Genomic DNA, 19,489 nt, shown 5'->3' with positions numbered 1-19,489 from the left:
TGGACCCGCACACGGACATATTGCTTCAAGAACATCAAGCTACGGGCTTGGTCTAGTTGGTTGTGGACTCTATACGAATTTGATTGCCATGCTGACGCCCCGACGCTGTCCCAGGGCGTGATACTCGTGCATCAACCCCCGCCTGTCGCTTCGGTAGCTACGACACGAGCATTTGCCGCGTTCAAGCCATCGCTACCGCTTAATCCTCCTGATATTCGCGCTTAGTGCGTGCGCCTCTGGATCATCATGAGCCGAAGCTGGATGCTTGTATCATGGGACTGGACATGATTTTCAAGTCCTGGCAATACTACTGTTCTCTCCAGGGCGTGATCTGACAAGCAAATCATCACACGTCCCATCAATTTGTAGTTGGACCCCAAATATGTTCGTGCCTTGCGAGATTGACCGTTAATTCGCCATAGGACAAGATCCACGGTGTCGGGTCAACATTTCCTGTCCGTGCCGTCGGGAGAGCACGACTAGGCGCTGCCTCGCTAAAAGTGCCACTGCAACTTCGAAGTGCAACACGAGAGCAGGTCACGTACCAGCCAACAGGTTAAACACAGGCTCGAAAAATGCACTTGCAAGCAGCAAGGCGTTCGTTCGGGCTCTTCTGAGCTTTGTTCGGGATGATTAACACCCGATAATTGGAGGAACAAGCCCAATTTAACCGGCTGCCAAGGTATGCAGCCAACGCGCCGCGACGCTTACCCAATATAAGATGCAAGTTCGGTATTACGGTCGTGTTCTCCGCCTTAGCCTAGGTAGGCTACGGAGCATCTGGGGTAAAGAGCCGGGGTAGTGGACCGCCCTGGGGCCACGCCGTATTATAAAGGGTAAACCCCAATCTGCTCGAGCACCAGCAGCCTCCAGCGCTTCCAACACCGGCATCATGGGTCTCCTCAAAGCTCAGGATGGTACTTCCGACCCCATCATCACCCGCATGGTGGAGCAGGACAAGGTGCGATGGTGGAAGAAACCGAATCTGCGCATCATGTACATCTGGCTCTTCTGCTGCTGCATGGGTGTTGAGATTACCTCTGGTTTCGACTCTCAGCTCATCGGCACACTTCAGTTCTCCGTTCCATTCAACACATGTAAGTCAAGAATGTTGCAGCTTTAGATCTACAAGGCTGACACTCTCAGATTTCGGAGAAGGTTACAAGGACTCAGATGGCGAAGCCAGCATCGAACCCAAAATCATCGGTTTCATGTCCTCATGCTACCAGCTCGGTTCCATTCTTGCAGTTCCGGTCGCACCCTGGTTGAGCCAAAAGTACGGTAGACGCATGTCTATCTTCGTTGGTTCCGTCATTATGGTTATCGGCGCTTTGTTGCAAGGTTTTGCTCAGCACAGTACGTACACAACCCATCCACATACACAGTGGCGGCGTATCTAACGCATCATCAGTTGGGATGTACATCATCGCACGTATGCTGCTTGGTTTCGGTATCCTCTTCGCCATCGTCTCCGGTTCTTCCCTGATCGGAGAGCTGGCTTACCCCAAGGAACGCCCATTCATGACCTCGCTCTTCAACGCATCTTACTTCATCGGATCCATCCTTGCCGCTGCCATCTCAATCAAGACAACGGAGATGGTAGGAAACTGGGGCTGGCGAGCACCATCTCTGCTGCAGATCTGCCCGTCCATCCTCCAGATTTGCACTGTTTTGTACGTTCCTTCGAACGAGTTTAGAGTTCCACACTGACTTTACTAGCCTGCTACCTGAGAGCCCACGTTGGCTTGTCAGCCGTGATCGCGACGATGAAGCTTTCGCCGTTTTGACAAAATACCATGCCGAAGGCGACGCCAACTCCATCCTCGTACAAGCCGAGATGGCCCAGATCCGATCCACAATCAAACTCGAGATGGAGAACTCAAGCCGCTCGTGGATGGACATGGTTCGTACACCTGGTATGCGACGCCGTGTCTTCATCTCTTGCTTCCTCGGTCTCTTCACCCAGATGAGCGGAAACACTTTGATCTCGTACTACCAGAATCTTCTATTCAAGATGATGGGATACACCACCAAGTACGCCAAGACGCGCATCAACATCGCCAACCAATGCTGGAGTTTGATCAACGGTGTCACTATCGCTCTCGTCGTCACTCGATTCCGCCGTCGCTGGATGTTCATGCTTTCCGCTGGATCCATGACTATGGTCTTCATGGCCATGACCATCGCTTTCCAGCGTCTCCAAGTCGCCGATGCCAACGGCACCAAGAACCAGGCTGCGCAAATCGCCTCGCTCGTCTTTTTCTTCGCATACTCGCCCTGCTACAACATCGGTAACAACTCGCTCACATACACCTACCTCGTCGAACTCTTCCCCTACGCCCAGCGTACCATGGGTATCGGTGTCGAGCAAATGTTCGGCAAGCTCGCCGGATTCTTCTCCGTCTACGTCAATCCTATCGCTCTTGACGCGATTCAATGGAAGTACTTTGCCATTTACTGCGGATGGATCACATTCGAGTTCTGCTTCGTCTACCTCATGTACCCTGAGACATACAACCGCACGCTCGAGGAGCTCGCGTTCTGTAAGTACATGACGAAGACGACTTGTATCGAGCTACCACTAACTTTTTCGCAGTGTTCGAAGACAAGGAGTTTGCCGACGAGGCGGTCAGGGCTGTCGAGAAGACCGTCAACCACGGTCACGACGACGGAACGGTTACCGAGCACGGCAAGATGGAGACTACTACCATCGAGCGCACTGCTTAACCCGTGTCTTGTCAATAGTCTGTCGCTGTCCATCACTCTTCGCTACATAGAGTACGCGCCCGAAGCTATTGTTGCTTCGGTGAATCTAAACAAGTTTCGCGTCCACGATTATGCCGATTGCTTAATGTTGATGTCCCTTACTTTTTTATATATCACGCTTTTCAGAAAATGCGCGTCAATCTAATAGTAATAAAAGAACCAGGATGATAAAAACTGATGTAGGTAGCGCTATGGTTGCGACAAGCATTCCAAGGTTGGTGGCGGAACTCAGGTCTTGACGCCACGGAATTTCGATTCGCCGCGCCACACTAAGCTCGTCCAGCACACGCCACCCGCCATCTCAACCTTGGACTTCATCGTCCCCTATGTTCACCTTTTTCATTGTCCTTTGTTTGCTCATGTCATTTGTTCCGGACATGGCATGATTCTCACCGTCCTCTTCACCCTATTATTTCACACGTCAATTTCATCGTCTTCCGTATCCTCCTCGGTCCCGGCTCGTACGTTACTCTCCAGCTCGGCGAGTACAGCATCTTCGTCATCATCAGCTAGCTCTCTTTCACCGATGTCTAGATGCGCTTTCTCTGGGTCGACAGGTCCGCCTTTGAACTCTTTGCCTTTCCCTCGCCTTGGGCTGTGGTGCATATTCTCTTCCTCTTGTGCTCTGAGAGCGTCGAGATCTTTGAGCCGTTGGCTGAAACGCGTAGTTCGTGCGGACGGCTTCGTTTTGGTCTTGGGTGAAGGCATGTCCGGGGTTTTCTCAGCTACAGTGTTGTCCCTCGCTTCGTCGATGCGCGTCGAAATATCTGCGTTGGTATCAGTCGAACTTGCAGACTGGGCTACATCAAAATCGTCTTTTTCTGAGTCCACTTCAGATCCGGCATCTTCAGGGCTCTCATCGTCTTGGTCCTCATCTTCGGCATTCTCGTCGTTCGTATCGCCTTCACCGTCACTATCCGAGTCGCTGGTAGTACCGTAGAGCACGTGTTCTACTGCTCTGAACTCTATCCTCATTCTGTGAAAGTACCATCGATTCGCATCGGCGTCGTGCTTCTTATCGATCCTTGTCTTCCAGCCCACCATCGCATCACGGAATGTTGTGTAAACAGCATCGGTGCGGTCTACAATGGGTTCTGTATTCTCCAGAGCGTAGAGGAGGTGCGCAACGGTCTCTTTGATCGGTTTGGTAGTGCAATTCTTGTGGTAAAGATTGAAAGCTTCTATGTCTCGTCTAAAGTCAATCGGTGGAGTAGGCTGGGTGAAGGTCGCCATCTGAACAAACTTGCGTAGATCTTGCACCTCTTCAAGAAGGTTATGGGGATAATCAGTGTAAGGAGAAACAAAGTTATGTATGAGGGTAAGGTCAACATGTTTGCTGCGTGCAAGACTTCCAAGGTTGTCAAAGCCGCATATACAGTGAACAATGAGCTCATCCAAGTTCAGTACGTAGCGTGCCTGAATGTCGCAATCAACTAGCAGTATGACGGTTCATTCTATATAGTACTGATGGGAAGATACGTATCGAAACGATGTAGCGATGAGCTTAGACCGAGCCGCACAGAATGCAAACGAAACTTGCGGTTATCATGGGGACGTGCCCAGGTGAAAAGAGCGTACTCTACCTTTGCAAATTGCGCGTCGTCAAGCGAACTCCACAACAACCTCACGCCTGCCTCAAAATTTCTCAAAATTTTGACGCTCACATACTAATCTGATCATCTTCAGACTCTCGCCTCGCCGATCCAATCTCATCATGATGGATCTAGCATCCCAACTTCACGAGCAATTCCGCCTCTGCGGAGGGCAGACGTTCCTGCCTGAGAACGAGATTGAGACCACCTTCGCGGTGTTGTACGGTGCGTATTCTCTGAGTATTCGACATTTGCCTTGTCCGCACACTAACATCAAGTTCCAGGCGAGTCCACCGAGAAGGACCGAAGCGACTTCGACCTGCTGTTCCGCGGTCTAAACCAGGACATGTGGGACCTGCAGCACGAGCTGTCGGTGAACACAGTTGGGTGGTGGTGGGCTGGGGTCGCAGCATCCCGTCTGTACGACCGCCTGAACGGGTTCATGGACAAGAGGGTCAGGGCATTGGCGGATGGCAGCCCCATCCTCGTCAAGGGCTTGCCTCCGACCATGCCAGGTCCGATGCTGTCGAAGTGGGCGAGCGACTACGTCGCCAACTCCCCTGTACCCTCCGCGCCTCTTTCCGCAACACCACGGAGAAGCAGGATAATTGCCGGGGAGACGAAGACTCGTCGCACGGCCCGCATCCGTCGTGAGAAGCGCGAGCGTAAGGCAGCCGCTCTGGCTAAGGGTGGTGCATAGTACGCTGGTGGATGGCGTTGGCGACTACATGTCGGCCTCAGGATCAGGATACCCGAGCTGTGTAGATGATAAGTACACTACGTAGTCCTACACCATACCCGGACTTACCTCACTGTCCGAGGTCAAGCATTCTCATGTGCTTCCCTATCTTTCCTCGCTTTTCTCAACCTCATGTACTCTTCCAGTGTGATCTTCCGCACAGCTGGAATAGTTACATCCTCAGTGGCAGGAACATTCGTCGTACTAACATTGCTGCCTGGTACTGACTTCATAGCAATACTCGCAGATGTTATAGCATGGGGCGCTGATGTCGTATCCGGGGTTGGTCTTGCAGTGATCGTCCGCTCACCGTCGCTGTCATGGATTATAACAGGCCCGCTCATATTGAGGGGGATGTCTGTTGCATGAGCCTTCGTAGAGAACAAAACCAGTCGTCTCAATGTTAGCATGGTCCTCGCTACCTCTTGCTCTTGCTCGGTATGACGTTCGCCTGTTCGATCAGGCCTACCAATGCGGTGATCAACCCATTCCATGTGACTTAAACTTTGATGAGGCCTGGTAGTAGCAGCGGTGTCTTGCTGAGAGCGATTTGAGATTGTGACAGTGGGAGTATTTGGTGGATTATCCGACATCCCACCAGCTTTGTAGATTGGATGAAGTAGTTATATGGTTCATTAAAGGCTGGTCGAGTCAAAGTGGTAGAGAGAATATGGCTGTTCATGAGAGTATATTACAGAGTCTGTCTCGGCTTACGACGGCCTATATTTTCCCTACGGCTAGGCAGATTAATCAAAGCAGTGTGAATGAAAAATTAACGAACGGTTATTTGTAGTGGATGGCCGCCTAATTTGCAGTGCGTGAATTGAGTGACTGCTTACTAGGTTCAAGAAGGTATGTGCACACATAATTTCCTTAGCAGGATTTGGGCATCTTCTTGTCTCCGAGAAAGGGCTACTCTTCCCATTCATCAACACCCCAAAACTCGCTCCACATATCCTCTTACTCCATAGCCATCTCTACGTCTTGCTGTGTTCGCGCATGTTCGAGTTCCATTTCTCTGACCCTATCGTTTGCAGCATTCTCCTTCGGCCTACTACCAAAACCTTTGTAGCTCTTATGGCCGAAAGTCTTCTCACCAGCAAGATCAGCCGGAAAGGCCTTAGGACGACTCGGAGGCTTCAGAAGTGCGTCAAGTTCTTTAGCTTGAAGTCCGGAAGGGCTGTCGTACTTAAACTTGAAGTCGCTTGCCGCGGATGGCATAAAACCTTCGCCCTCATCCAGTTTCAAGGGCTCAGGTGCCGGTTGCTCAGATTCGATGGCCTTTGAGGAAGAGTTCCCAGCTCTGGGAGTAGCAGCAGACTTCTTTCGTGTCGAACGACGAAGGGGTGGACTCTCGCCCGGGTTCTCTTCCTTAGCCGAGTTAGTCGACTCCAAAGTTGTTCCAGAAGTGGATGGATTCATGAGTCTCTGGACAAAATCCATACTCACAGGATCAGCGGTGATGTCACTGTTTGCCATCTCCCTTAGGATGAATGCAGCAGTGAAGTCATCGTTATCCACATCATGAGCAAGTGTGCTGCGCATAGCGCTTTCTTGCTCACCTTGAGCAGGACGTATGTAGCCTTCCTGTCGTTCGAGCATGGATAGAGAGAGGAGTTGTTGTTGACGTTTGAGGTCCTTAGCTTGCTCAAGATCGAAAGCATCCAATGGTTCGTCAGTATCCAGCGATTGCGCTAGGCTGTCTACTTCCCTTACAACCAATATCCTGTCGTTTGTGATTCTTAATTTTGGCAGCTTCAGAGCAGTGTGTTGTCCAGGGAGTCGAGGTAATGCTTCCTGCGCTTTCTGCGAAGTCAGGCGACCCCTGGACTTTGAGGGCCTCTTCCGTGTCTGCTTTACATGGTGATTCTCCGCGGGTCTTGCAGACTCTTGTACCAGAGACTCAGCCAGAGCAGCTTGCAGTTGTTCCTCTTCAGTTGGGACTCGGTCAGTAGAGAACTCGTTCACATTGCGTGTACTACGGCGGACCCATCTAGGATCTCCGCCAATATGGCTCTCGGAACTTGTTACACGCCGTGTAACATTGGATGTAGAAGTATTCGAAGAATTGGCATCCTGTCGTTCGGGTAAAGCGACACTTTCTCCCGCAGGAGCCACCCCTGTTATCGATCTCGAAGCCGGATGGCCTGGTTCGGTCTGGTTATTTGCCCTTTCCTTTATAGCTCGCCATAGCGAAGTACCTTCTTTTAGACGGGGCATGTTTGGTTGGTAGTTGTGAGTTCTTACTGAGGAACAAGAGGTTAGGACATAAACTCTGGACTTTTCAGGATGAATGGTATTGGGATTCATTCACATGCGTATCTACTCTGTAATTGCACAGTGCTAACCCCTAGGGCAACAATGGGTGTGAAATAGCTTGAGAGGATACGTTAGCTGCACAGTATAAGCTCAGTCACTTTAACGCTTGCTAGAAATTGAACGCATTGTCGGAATGTGGATACAAGATTCTGCGAATGTATTTCAACACGATGTTGGATTTTCATCTATTTGTCACATGGGGCCTGTTTACCTAGATAATTCCTCAGCAAGTGGAGGTCCTGGAAGAGCACCTATGCTGCTCGAAATCCTCAACCGCGATCACCCCCGCCACGATCACCGGCTCTCAACTAAGTCCTCCAGGCTCAGCCCAGTCTTGATCTTTCCAAGACCTCGGCTCCCCTTGCATAGTTCGCTCTTTCTGAATAGCCCTCTCAGGAAACGAGTCGGGCCATCCGTCTTTGCGCCAATGCTGTAATCTCCAAGTCGAGTGATAGCTGTATGGATCGTCGTGCCATTCGATGCGAGGCTCTGCATACTGGGGGTCTATGGGCGAGAGTTGTTGCTTATTCTGGAACACAGAAGAAGAAGGTTGCGCTTTGGTGATCCCCAAGATCACCCTGATCTTGTAGTCGGCCTCGGTAGTTACTTCCAGGCGGTTGTCTTCGCAGATCTTTTCGATGGCTTCGTCGAATACGGAAAGGGCACTGCGGCGGTCTCTTGGTGAGCAGATATTGCTGTCGTGATCGTTCGGTATCTTTTTGGTGAATCGCAGTCGTTTCTCGCGGAGACCACGGGCTATGGTGGTAACAGGGTCGTCTTCTAGAGAACCTTGATACTGGAAGTCGCTCATAGAGAGGCCGGTTTTCCTGGTCGGTGGGGGATTTGGCGGAGTACGGCGACCACCTGAATCATGTGGGACGCTGTACGCTTTAGGAGGCATTAGGGATGTAGTATAGCAAAGCAAGCTTAGGAGTGGAAGAGAAAGAGAAGGGTGTTAGTAGGCGGAAGTAATGACACACAGCTAGGCAACAAGACTTTATAGGGTCTAGAGAATGAGTGATACTACTATGTGATCGCGTGCGATTCTTGACGAACGTGACTGGAAAACAAACGCGCAGTACTAGGATATGAGCATGAGAGCAGTGACGGTTCTAATGTTCAACCATCGCTGCAGAACAGGGCAAGAACAGACAACGACACTCGCCGCCCGATAGCCACTTCTCAGCTCTTTCATGACGTCAGGCCTCGTTCCCAGAGCGGAAGTCGGACTCGTTGTCTCTTGCCCGTCCTTCGCCTCCTTTGCAGGCACTCAGTCCCACTTGAAGAACTTCTCGTCATTGTTGACCTCGCGCATGAACTTCCTGTGGATATGTTAGACTTGCTCCTTTACCCGAAGAGCACACCTACTGCCTCCTGCTCAGCTTCCGAGCTCTGTTTGCGACAGACCCCGTCAGAGCAGATCGCCTGACAGCATTTCTGCTGAAGATCATGACGAGTGACTGCTTCTCGTTCCTCTCTCCGGTCATCTTCTGATCGCTGGTGCTTTTGGTCTTCTCGCGGAACCCAAAGCTCTTGTAATAGGCCTTTGTGCCAGGCTTATTGAACGAGCCGTCATCGAAGCGGAGGTCGGCGGCTTTGAAGGTTTTCGCATCCCTGCCGTAGTGTTTGATGGGATTTGCCTGAGCAGGCGAAAGCGGAGACGAAACGGCGAGCGAAGGCGCTCGGATTGGAAGTGCCACGGGGCCTTGACCTAGACCTGTGACATTGATGTCAGCATCAGTAGCCGCTGTGGCCCGAGACATGTGATGTTGAAGAGGTTCTGGCGGCGTTGGGGTTGAAAAGGTTACAGAGCGCGGAGATTGCGAGAGACCTAACGATGTATGAGAAAGTCAAGTGAACGGTGACGAAAATCTCTCTGCCGGTGAAAGGTGCTTGTCCAAATCAGGCCTACACGCAGACCCTCGTTCACAGCCATGCACTTACGAAGGAACCGCGACACCCGTACACTGTGTATTAATATCGCAACCCCGATCTGTCTTGGGGGCTCAAGCTTGACTCAGTATGAACCTCTTCATTACGCACATCTGTCTTCAGCGAGCTACACCTGGCGCTTCCATCGCCATACCTCTTACATCAATCAACTTGTCTAGTTATATGGGCCCGAGTCGCTCTAGTCGGGATGTGGTGTTGTTATCTCTTCAACTTCCTCCTCATTGTCGCTGTTGACGTCTTCGTCTCCTTGCGAAGCGCTGACTTCCTATACAATGTTAGCGCCGCGCGGATAAAATTAAGAGATGCAACGTACATTTCTTTGCGGGGCAGAGGATACGAGACCGCTGGTCCTTGACGGTGGCGGCGGAGGCGGGGAGGGTGGAACAGACACGGCGGCAGAGGTTCCGATCAATGATTGATTACGCTGCGAAGAATCGGCGCTGAGGGGAGGTGGCCGCCCAACACCCTTTGAATTCAGTCAGCTGGATGCTCTTATACCCATATGGAAGAAAATACTGACTTGGTGTCCACCTTGGAGCACTGCCTGAACGCTCAAATACGTAGGCAAAGTCGTGGCAAAGGCGCTCTCGATCTCTTTCGCAAGACTCTGTGGGTTACCTTGTTGTGCCTGACTCCTGTTGATGATGTCTTGAAGAGCTATGGTTATAGCGTTGAGAGCTCCACGGGCTGACTGCTCAACGAGGGCATAGTCTTTGTTCTTGTCGTGCGCTACCTACTGCGTTAGATTGCGTCTGGCAAAATTTCATTATTACTTACCGAAGCCGTAAATAGAAGTGAGCACAGTGTCGTCGACATTTGAAGTATCGTCTACTCCAGGCTCGCCGTTGTCTGCAGCCTCGGAACGATCGTCGGGGCTGCTGTCGTCTTCGGGCTCGACGTGTTTTCCAGGCTCACCGCTTTTTGATTCCTCGTCGTCGTCGTCTTCATCCTCTGAGTCTTGCTCGCTAACGAACTCCTCGTCGAAGCCCTCATCCTCATCGCTGTCATCAGGGGATGGGTCCTCCGCCTGGGTATGGTAGGCATTATCGGTTGCCAGATATTCGTTTCGCCAGTCTTGCCATTCTTGATGGGAACTGAACCCTTCCTCCTGCCATGCTGGGCGCTCATCTGCGCAATCTGTCGACTCCGAGTTCTGGTTTGACATCTTGACTGAACCTGGAAGACTGGTAGACGGCCCGGGTTGAAAATATAGTTGAACGGTTTCGAGAGGTCGATATATAGAGGAGAGCGTGACATTGGCAGCTATGATTTCTTGCGTGGCGCGATATCTCAATCCGCAGACGGGCAATGCGCGCAAACAATCGCTGTGTCACGCCATGTTAGATCGAAGGCAGCTGATAACCGCGTTAATGAATGTACATGTGCTGGAAGGGTGACTGGAGTACTTACAAGCTGATGCCTCATCAGGTATGGCCCTAGTAGTCTGACCTGCCACAGTCTCTAGTCCAAGGCAGTGAAATCGCAGGGAGGTCAATGAATGATGGAGTACTTAACTCCGTTTTAGCATATCTATACGGCCTACAAGAAAAAAGCCTGATTCGAGGGTTTATAACCACCTTAGAGATTGGCTCGCAGTTTGCTACACTGAAGTGGATGCGTCGAGTAAACAGTGACACATCCACAGCAATCAGATGCTGTATGCCTGCCGCGGAAAACAGCAACTAGTCGCGCGGCCGCACCTATTGAGTGATTTCATGATCACGTTGACAATCGCCTTTCCTAATGAATCGTGTTGACACAGGCGGACGTAGTTCGCTTGATGGCTCGGTTTCTCGAGGTGGGTGACTGTGAGATCAGCGTCCGTTCCTCGCATATGATCACCACTTGTTACATCGCATCTCAAAGTCATCACTGCTAGGCTCTTTGGTTCCGTCAAGACTCCGCAAGATTTCTCATCGTTCACTGTATAGAGACCACCGAATAGATCTAGGTGAGGGGGACGCGCTTGCTTCGGTGTTATCGGATATACGGGACAGCTGCTGCGAGCGTACCATATATGCGTCGTGACCACGGATTCATCGCCAGTTCGGGCTGCTGAAGCTATACTGATTACCGGAGCTGATGGAAAGTGACGAAGAAGAGAGGGATCGAAGACGCAGGGTGCTGTAGCGGCGATCTGGTGACCGTCGGAGATTGCCGGCTGTTCCTCCGATGCATCGCCAAGAAGGCAGGAACGCCTCATGCGGCGTCTCTCGCCGTTGTACTATGTAGTTCGCGTCTTGGAATGTGAATATGTTGTCGATGCTGTAGGTATTGGTGTCAAAGCCATGCTACGCTGATGCCCCCGCGACGCGTGTCCCTCAGCAATACGAGGCCGCGCCACACCAGGCCTGTTCCACGCGTCTCGGTCGGGCCTAGGCTCCCCTGAATGCGGGCGGCCGTTCGCAACGCGCTTTTTCTCAAACATTGATCGGGCCATTGCGATGGGGTGAAACACGTTGTGGCCATCTGCGATCTTGATCTCTGTACTCTTCTTTAGCTACTAATCCGACAGATGCCACACAGCAAACGCTAGCGACCATGTCGTCCTACCGGAAGCACATGCCGCGCCCGGCCCGCCTCGTCTTCAGCGTCATCCTCATATATGCCTTCTTCTGGGTCAAGGGCTGGCCGCGCACCTACGACGACGAAGAGCTCCCGCCGAGCAAGCGCCCCCAGCAAGAGTCCAACCTCGGCCCGCACCAGGTCGACCATGACCAGCTCGTCGTCGCCGTCACCACGACCGCAAACGACGTCTACAACAAAGTCACGCCTCTCATCCTCAACACCAACGAACAAGACCACGGCACGCTTCTGCTGTTTTCGGACCTGCAAACCCAGATCGGAAGATGGCCCGTCTTCGACGTCATCTGGCGTTACAAATCCGACTTTATACAGAAGACGAAGCAGCTGGAGCGATACCGCGCTCAGGTCGACTATGCGCGGAGGAGCATACCCCTGGCCAAGTTGAAGAAGGAGGACCCAGAAGAAGAGAAGAGGGAGATGGAGATCCTGGACAAGTACAAGATACTGGAGACAATGGCGTCTGCGTGGGAGTACAGGCCAGACCGCAGCTGGTATGTCTTCGCCGGCGATGAGACGTACGTCAACAGGCCAAACCTACTCGATTGGCTCAGTCAACACGACCCAGACGCGAAGCACTTCTTTGGCAACCCACCTGCCCCAGCGACGGCGCGCGTCCCCGATCCCTTTGCCGCCGGAGGCACGTCGTTCATCCTCTCGCGAGGAGTGATGCTGGAGCTGTTCAAGAAGCGCAAAGACTTTATCCAGAACTGGCGGGAGCAGATCGCGGACCACACGACAGCGTTTGATCTCGTCGCCAGCGCACTGCAGGCTGAGGTGAAAATCACCTTTACCACAGTCTGGCCTAGCATCTCCGGCTTCGACCCAAGCACTGTGCCTTTTTCGCCTGCCATATGGTGTGAGCCTATCCTGCTGATGCACCACATTACACCGGACATCGGCAGTGATCTGCTCAGATTAGAGAAGGACCGACCCTCGGACCAGCCCACCCTGCGCTTTGCAGATCTATGGTATCGCTTCATGACCCCGGAAGATTTGAACTACACACGCAATGACTGGGACAACTTATCCTCCGAATCCTCGAACAACCGATGGAACATCCTCTTCCAAGGCGGCGAGCATCAGGATGCGGATCGCGCTGGGAACGGAGAAGCGTCGCCAGAGGCATGCCAAGAGTCCTGTGACAATAGCAAATACTGCGTCCAGTGGTCCTACTCCTCGGTTAATCAGAGGAATTGGAACGAGAACCCGCCGACTAAGTGTCACCTTAGCAGCAGTATACGCTTTGGGACACATAAGGAGCCACAAAAGTTAAACATCGATGGAGAAAGGGTCACACTCACCTGGAAAAGCGGATGGAAGAAGGACAAGTTCAGTAAATGGACCAAGCAGCAAAGGTGCAAGGAGCAACAGCAGTAGCTCCGTAGTCTCGTCGTTTTTAGCGTTCTAGCGGTATTCTTATCTCTCAAATCTCAGCCCGGCTGTGTTCCTATCTCCAGTGCTTCTTGTAGTTTGGCCAAGCCCGCTTCAGTTCCGCCTCAATCCGCTCACCCCAGCTCTCCTGCCTGGTCTTGACTACGATCAGGAGCCGTTGCAGGATGTGTGCAACCTTGACTTCATCGACCCCAGCACCCAGGCCCCTCATCACCGCGCCCACTGTGACGTCCGTCTCGTCTCCAGAACCCACGTTGTCTTCGACGTCGCCATCGTGCGAACTCAAGGCCTTTCCGACGTTCCTCTCCACCTCCTCACCCAGTCCCGAAACCACAGGCTCATCACCCAGGACCCCAAGGCCCAGACCAACTTTCCTCGAAGCCATTTCCAGATCTTGGAACCACCCCTTCTTCGCATTCACCACGTCTGCATACCCGGCGGCGACGAAGTAGAATCCGCACAGTGCCTTCAAATTATGCAGACCCGGGCGCTCGACATTCTCTTGCAGATGCGCCCAAATGCTTGTCAGGGCGAGGCGCTGGTTATCGCGTCGCGAGAGACTGATGCTGCGGCGGAAGAGCTGAATGTTGCCCTCGCTTGTCATGTATGCCGAGACTTTGTGGGTGATGTCGTCGACGACAATGTAACCGAGGAAGAGGGAGTGCGAGGAGAAGCCGACACGGTCGTAGTCAGGCCGCTCCCAGGGCATGTCGTCGACATCGAGGAGCGCGTTGTAGGCGTCAGGGAAGCTTTGCTCCGCAATCTTGACAATTTCGTCGTAGATGTAGGCGCCCGGGGGCTGTGTTTTCGCGTTTGCGGCCATCGCGGAGGGTATGTAGTTGGTAAAAGGATGGCAGAAGCTGAGATCAAAGGTCAAAAACAATAGAGCTAGTAAATCTCAATTCGAAGTCACGGTGAGTTGCGTTTGCAGTGTGACATCATTGCCGCATTTGGTCTAAAAAGTGAAGGTGAAAGCGCATTCTGGGGAGCAAAAAAGAGCAAAAAGGTAAACCTAGTGGAAGTATCTCCATAAGACCGCACTTTAGGGGTATCGAACTGCGAGCCGATAGAGAGCTTTTTGAATCAGTGGTAGTATCGCCATAGACGGCTCACTCTCGGCTATGTGTGCTGTTCGATGGGAGATTTCAGATTTAAATTGTATACATATCTATCTCAATAGCCAAAAGCTAATAGAAATAATAATTCAACTGCCTAAGCCTCATATACTTTCGCAATAAACGCGTAAATACACAACCACTAGATAGGACGTCATTCAAGAATGCCATAGAAGGTGTCGCACGCGAGTACTCCAGTGCACGTGCACGTGTTCACGCTAGCGGCAGTGGACCGCCTGATCCTTCCCGGAACAAGCAACGCTCCTGCGACCTGCATCTTCTTAGCCTTATCATCAATACCCCGTCCATTGCGATATATCTTGCTGTAGTCCAGAGTAGTATGCACCAGACTTCTCCGCATGCTTTGTCATATATCTTGAGTGCAGGGGGTCGAGCCTCCGGCGACGCGTTGTAGCTCAGACGCGCCAACATCATCGCGCGACTTGCTGGCAACAAGGCCCGTGATCCTTGACAAACAATTGACCAGACATCGGATGCGCTGGAACGCGACACAGACGGCTATCCTCGGCGACTTATCACCTTCCACAAAAACCGGAAAATGTCCCTCCAGACAATTCGAAAGCTAATGGCCAAGGCCGGCGCCGACTCCTGCATGGATGCACTGCCATCAGCGGATTCCCTGACCTGGATTGAAAATGCACTGGATGAGGCGGAATCCCCAAGTCTGTTGATCGGAAACGTAGGCAACCGCAACGTGCTGACTTATCTGCTGCCATCCGGCGGTGGTTGGGAGGTTCGCTACTGCCTCAGATCCATTGGCGATGACCGCGCGACCTCGACGCTGCCATCAATCACCGGAGATGAAGCCATGACGAAGCCTCTCATCGTTCCGTTCAAATACTTCACAGATGGAACGAAGACCAAGAAGCGAATGCTTAGCATGATTATACGTTACTACTTCCTTTTGCAAGGTCATATAAGCAAAATCGACGCGTGGAACGATGACTTTAGTCGGCGGTTATCGTCTGTGCTGAGAAAGGTCTACGGGAATACCGATGGAAGCCATGGGACCTATAAGCACCCCCGAGAAACAGGCGAGACCGTGGAGGAAAGCTCAGAGCCGGAAGACATGGAAAGCCCGAATGGATTGCTGCCTGCCAACCGAAATGGCTTGGTAAACGCACCTGAGAGCAACGTCACATACGATACCCCACATGGTATGAGCTGGGACGGAAATCCGGATTTGCAACTACTATGGTCATACCTTGCTGAGCGCGGCGCGTTGCGACTCTTGGAGAATATTCCCGATGCTCATGACATGGAATTCTTGGATCAGACGTACATCCTAGAAGCCCAACCGAAAAAATTATTCGTCGGAACCCATGCGAAGACAGAGCACAGAATCTATGCCTACATGGTACGAATAGCGCAGCGGGGTTTCCATGAGATCCGATTTTACCTGGAAAGCGCTCGTGGTACCTACGCGTCAATGTCCGCCGAAGCTACAGGGAAGCAGCGCATCTTGCACCCTTTCAGCAAAACTTACCCCAGAAGTACCGGTCCAAGCGACCCACCTGACAAAGCCAGGTTAACGCTTATGGTCAAGTGGTATTTCATCGCAGCTGGAATTGCTACGGACTGCGTTTTACACGAAACCAAGGCCTACCCCGAGCGTCTCCGCTGCGCACTGGAGTACATCTCTGATCAGATGGGCCCTAGCGCCTTCAAATCATCGGGTACCGTACCAATGGATGACAGTATAGCAGATGAGAGTAGCGAAAGCTCCTACACCCCAGAGAAGCAGAACACCCAGTCGACGCTGGCCAATGAACCCACGCCTAAAGCGCCTCGCTTCCCGCAGAGCGTTGCGCGTAAGTCGGCCCCTTCAATCGCACGTCGTACAATCCCTCATGCAACATCAACGCAGAAGCCGCTGCCGACAACCTCGGTTCCCAAATCTGCCAGCCCTGAAGCAGATGCAACACCCACAGCCCCGCCGCGCAACTCCAAGCGCTCAGCCGAAGACGAAGAGTTCGACGCCCTCACCAGGCTAGTCATGCAGCAAAATGCTCTGACGAAGGACCTCAACAATGTTGATCACGAATTGGAGGTTATGGATGCGCGCTTCGAGGCTTTCCAGGAGAAATGGAAACGAGAGCGTGCAGAGTTGGAGAAGAAGAGAGACGAGATCGAAGAACGCAGGGCTGAGGTGAGGAACATGTTCAAGAGGCGGAGGACGCTCGATGTGGAGAGTGACTAATAAGAGCGTGTGATGGGCGGTCACGTGTGCGAACCATGGTTGAGCTCTCAGAATAACGAGAACTCTGGTTAGTTATGCGAATTCCGTTATATAGGCGCTTGAATGCAGCCCCATACATTCTTGATACGAATTATCTTCCATCCTTGCGGGGTATTCTTCTTAACAACCCGCTCGCCTATTGCACATTCAGCTCGAATATCAGTCGCCATGAACCTGAATCAACTCCTCAACCCGAACACACCGCCGCAGCGGCTGCTGAAGTCTACATGGGTTTCAAAGAGCGCTTCCCTGCACTCTCAAAGCAAGACCGCTGCGTCGCAGCAGACGGCGAGCCCTCCAGTATGTCAAGTGGCGTCGCGAGTCACCCAAGATTGCCTGCCTCTCGACTCCGCGGTCAGGCCAGTAGCGTGCCCTACTGAAAACCGACCTGAAGTGACTGGAGAGCCTTATGCCCAACCCTCGCAGAAGACGACAGCGCATTGTGGTTCATGTAGGGCTTCTTCACCTGCAAAACTACCACATACTCTGAACTTGTCAACGGCAGTCGCACCTCGACTCGAGCAAACACCCATAAGAGACGTGAACACACCGCCTGTTGCCGCGCCTAGTGTTACTTCTACTGACACCATCAAGAAAACAAGGAAAGCGGTCAAGCAGGCCCCAAAGCGACGCAAGAAAGAGGAAAAGCCCGCTTCGGTCACCGCAGCACCGTCGCACGAATCGACAACTCTTCGCACTCTTCTTCCTCTACTACTACCCAAAGATGCCAACGTACCCAAGGCCGACCTAGCTACACCTTCTAAGCAGATTAGTTGCCCTGTAGCTCCAGGTCTAGACCTAGATGCTGGACCACGTAAACTTATTCGAGAAGTACCGCAACATCCTCTGGACCTACCCGTTCCGGACGCAAACGAAGCGAAAAGCAAGAAGCGCAAACGGGCAGCACCCAAATGTGACAAAAGGCCAGACACGGCCTCTACAGGTCACCACGCCCGGCGTAAATGTTTCGGAAAAACGGAGGTTGTGACAGTGGGTGGGTGGGTAGCGTTCAGGAGGGTAGTGGCGTAGGCGTAACCTTGGAAGGCAAGGATGGTGGAGCAAACGCTTCTCACGGTGACGCAGACTCCATTCATCTCGCGATATAGTCAGCCCTTTGGGGGTTGTATTTATATATTGCCTCTGCAGAAACAATAATAATTCGAGGTCACCTCGACTCGCAGTCACCACAAATGCGCTGGGCCCATCCACTCAATTATATAAATATCTAGTACCCTTCACTCAATGACACTCCCTTCTCCCACCTCCTACATACGCTCCCTAACACTGAACACCGTCATGTCGGATCTGCGGAGACGAGCCCAAAAGACCCGCGTGATGGATACCAGCGACTCATCAAGCCAGGCATCCGAGGACAACAGCCCGCCAGCCAAGATCGATCCCAAGGCCAACAGATTCCGTGAACACTACGCAGCCATGAATCCCGATCGACCTAGCGCGGAAACGAACGGCAGGTATGGCATGTTCTCTCAGGTCGACCCACGTCTTCCACCGCCTGCGACTCCGAGCAAGACGGTCGCGAAGCGCAAGAGAGCGACCATGGATAAGACGGGTAGTAACAAGAAGTCAGGAATGAAAGATATGTCGGGAGAGCGAGAGCAGAGTCCATTGTTCGAGCCGGAGTCTGATGGACAGCAAGATGCAGACACTGTTATGCTGAGTCCGCCTTCGACGCCATCAGCCAACGTGCGCCTACCAAGCCGTAAAAAGGGAAAAAGTACAGCCACCCCCCTCTCTACCGTCTTCGCTCTCGGTCGCCGTAGGCACAGGCCCATCGTCATCGAAAGCGGATCTTCAGGCTCTGACTCTGACTCTGACTCTGACTCCGACACAAACTCTAACATCGTCGTAGCTACAGAAGACAACCTCACGATCAAGGCCACCAAAGACCTCATCGCTACCTCTGCCATGCCTGGAGATGTCTCAGTCGTCGATGAGTACATCAGCATTCTCAAGGACATTGTTACTCACTCTTCCGAGACCGCTAAGCATTCTCAGGTTATCGAAACACTCGCCGAAGAAGAAGCCACCATATCTCTCGCCCTAGACGGACTTGCTGACGAAGAGGAACAGGAGTATGCCGACATTGCGCAAGCATGCGCTCTGTGCATAAAGGATGACATGGCAGAGCCCGACATAGCCGCTGACTTTATCGCTATTCAGGCCTCAATTGAGAAGCGAAACAAAGAAGCGGAGGTGGCTCGTCAAGCTGTACCTGAGATCATGGCGAAAAGGAAGGAAGAGCTAGAAGCGCAGAAGTTTCAAGCACGCTACAAGAGGGAGGCTTTAGAAGAGGAGAGGACAGACTCCGATTGGGAGAAGTTGCAAGAGAAGAAGTCGGAGTTGGAGAATCGGGGTGGCATGGCCATGGGGTTTGAGCTGGGCAAAAGGTTGGCGAAGTAAGAAGGCGCAAGGTGACCTCGGTGACCTCGCATAGTGCGTCACGTGTAAGCCTGCAATGCAACGAGATGCTATGTCAGCTGCTCAACCATGGGCCTAACGAGGTGTTATCTGGCTGGGATACTTCTCGACTCAGTGTAAGCTGAGATGATTCGGAGACTACATGTACCTATCAATTAGCAACATCTAGGACTCACACGGGCTTTTGCTTCAAGTAAACACTGAACAATGAGATTTATGGGTATACCAGTAAACTAGCGGACCGTCCCTTGAACCACGGAAACCCAAGTTGAAACGCCTTATAACCCCAGCTAACGAACAAAACTACAGATAAAGAAAAATCGCGACA

General features: G+C 52.2%; 12 protein-coding genes across 12 annotated transcripts; 6 read left to right on the top strand and 6 right to left on the bottom strand.

The window, feature by feature from the left end:
* Positions 1 to 892: 892 nt before the first annotated feature.
* On the top strand, positions 893 to 2,727 carry J4E88_009565 (uncharacterized protein; the record flags this gene model as incomplete). Its single annotated transcript, XM_049403164.1, has 5 exons — positions 893 to 1,097; positions 1,147 to 1,356; positions 1,412 to 1,673; positions 1,720 to 2,543; positions 2,597 to 2,727. 5 exons carry the CDS (start codon positions 893 to 895, stop codon positions 2,725 to 2,727), a joined length of 1,632 nt encoding a protein of 543 aa, XP_049250938.1.
* Positions 2,728 to 3,180: 453 nt separating this feature from the next.
* Positions 3,181 to 3,999, bottom strand: J4E88_009564 (uncharacterized protein; the record flags this gene model as incomplete). Its single annotated transcript, XM_049403163.1, has 1 exon — positions 3,181 to 3,999. One exon carries the CDS (start codon positions 3,997 to 3,999, stop codon positions 3,181 to 3,183), a length of 819 nt encoding a protein of 272 aa, XP_049250937.1.
* Positions 4,000 to 4,480: 481 nt separating this feature from the next.
* J4E88_009563 (uncharacterized protein) lies at positions 4,481 to 5,058 on the top strand (the record flags this gene model as incomplete). The annotated part of the gene is made up of 2 exons (XM_049403162.1): positions 4,481 to 4,583; positions 4,643 to 5,058. 2 exons carry the CDS (start codon positions 4,481 to 4,483, stop codon positions 5,056 to 5,058), a joined length of 519 nt encoding a protein of 172 aa, XP_049250936.1.
* Positions 5,059 to 6,057: 999 nt separating this feature from the next.
* Positions 6,058 to 7,317, bottom strand: J4E88_009562 (uncharacterized protein; the record flags this gene model as incomplete). Its single annotated transcript, XM_049403161.1, has 1 exon — positions 6,058 to 7,317. One exon carries the CDS (start codon positions 7,315 to 7,317, stop codon positions 6,058 to 6,060), a length of 1,260 nt encoding a protein of 419 aa, XP_049250935.1.
* Positions 7,318 to 7,720: 403 nt separating this feature from the next.
* Positions 7,721 to 8,289, bottom strand: J4E88_009561 (uncharacterized protein; the record flags this gene model as incomplete). The annotated part of the gene is made up of 2 exons (XM_049403160.1): positions 7,721 to 8,212; positions 8,281 to 8,289. 2 exons carry the CDS (start codon positions 8,287 to 8,289, stop codon positions 7,721 to 7,723), a joined length of 501 nt encoding a protein of 166 aa, XP_049250934.1.
* Positions 8,290 to 8,686: 397 nt separating this feature from the next.
* Positions 8,687 to 9,179, bottom strand: J4E88_009560 (uncharacterized protein; the record flags this gene model as incomplete). Its single annotated transcript, XM_049403159.1, has 2 exons — positions 8,687 to 8,738; positions 8,785 to 9,179. The coding sequence occupies 2 exons, from the start codon at positions 9,177 to 9,179 to the stop codon at positions 8,687 to 8,689; spliced, it is 447 nt and encodes a 148-aa protein (XP_049250933.1).
* Positions 9,180 to 9,547: 368 nt separating this feature from the next.
* Positions 9,548 to 10,534, bottom strand: J4E88_009559 (uncharacterized protein; the record flags this gene model as incomplete). The annotated part of the gene is made up of 4 exons (XM_049403158.1): positions 9,548 to 9,634; positions 9,683 to 9,835; positions 9,890 to 10,098; positions 10,147 to 10,534. The coding sequence occupies 4 exons, from the start codon at positions 10,532 to 10,534 to the stop codon at positions 9,548 to 9,550; spliced, it is 837 nt and encodes a 278-aa protein (XP_049250932.1).
* A 1,376-nt stretch (positions 10,535 to 11,910) lies between these two features.
* Positions 11,911 to 13,332, top strand: J4E88_009558 (uncharacterized protein; the record flags this gene model as incomplete). The annotated part of the gene is made up of 1 exon (XM_049403157.1): positions 11,911 to 13,332. One exon carries the CDS (start codon positions 11,911 to 11,913, stop codon positions 13,330 to 13,332), a length of 1,422 nt encoding a protein of 473 aa, XP_049250931.1.
* Positions 13,333 to 13,402: 70 nt separating this feature from the next.
* Positions 13,403 to 14,170, bottom strand: J4E88_009557 (uncharacterized protein; the record flags this gene model as incomplete). The annotated part of the gene is made up of 1 exon (XM_049403156.1): positions 13,403 to 14,170. One exon carries the CDS (start codon positions 14,168 to 14,170, stop codon positions 13,403 to 13,405), a length of 768 nt encoding a protein of 255 aa, XP_049250930.1.
* An 851-nt stretch (positions 14,171 to 15,021) lies between these two features.
* J4E88_009556 (uncharacterized protein) lies at positions 15,022 to 16,683 on the top strand (the record flags this gene model as incomplete). Its single annotated transcript, XM_049403155.1, has 1 exon — positions 15,022 to 16,683. The coding sequence occupies one exon, from the start codon at positions 15,022 to 15,024 to the stop codon at positions 16,681 to 16,683; it is 1,662 nt and encodes a 553-aa protein (XP_049250929.1).
* Positions 16,684 to 16,890: 207 nt separating this feature from the next.
* J4E88_009555 (uncharacterized protein) lies at positions 16,891 to 17,751 on the top strand (the record flags this gene model as incomplete). The annotated part of the gene is made up of 1 exon (XM_049403154.1): positions 16,891 to 17,751. One exon carries the CDS (start codon positions 16,891 to 16,893, stop codon positions 17,749 to 17,751), a length of 861 nt encoding a protein of 286 aa, XP_049250928.1.
* Positions 17,752 to 18,018: 267 nt separating this feature from the next.
* J4E88_009554 (uncharacterized protein) lies at positions 18,019 to 19,143 on the top strand (the record flags this gene model as incomplete). The annotated part of the gene is made up of 1 exon (XM_049403153.1): positions 18,019 to 19,143. The coding sequence occupies one exon, from the start codon at positions 18,019 to 18,021 to the stop codon at positions 19,141 to 19,143; it is 1,125 nt and encodes a 374-aa protein (XP_049250927.1).
* Between the last annotated feature and the right edge of the window lie 346 nt (positions 19,144 to 19,489).

Source organism: Alternaria novae-zelandiae, assembly GCF_023758075.1.
Source record: "Alternaria novae-zelandiae strain BMP 2774 chromosome Unknown scaffold_25, whole genome shotgun sequence".
NCBI lineage: Eukaryota > Fungi > Ascomycota > Dothideomycetes > Pleosporales > Pleosporaceae > Alternaria > Alternaria novae-zelandiae.
The sequence above is the reverse complement of the archived record's forward strand: the minus strand, read 5'-3'. Positions and strand labels throughout refer to the sequence as shown.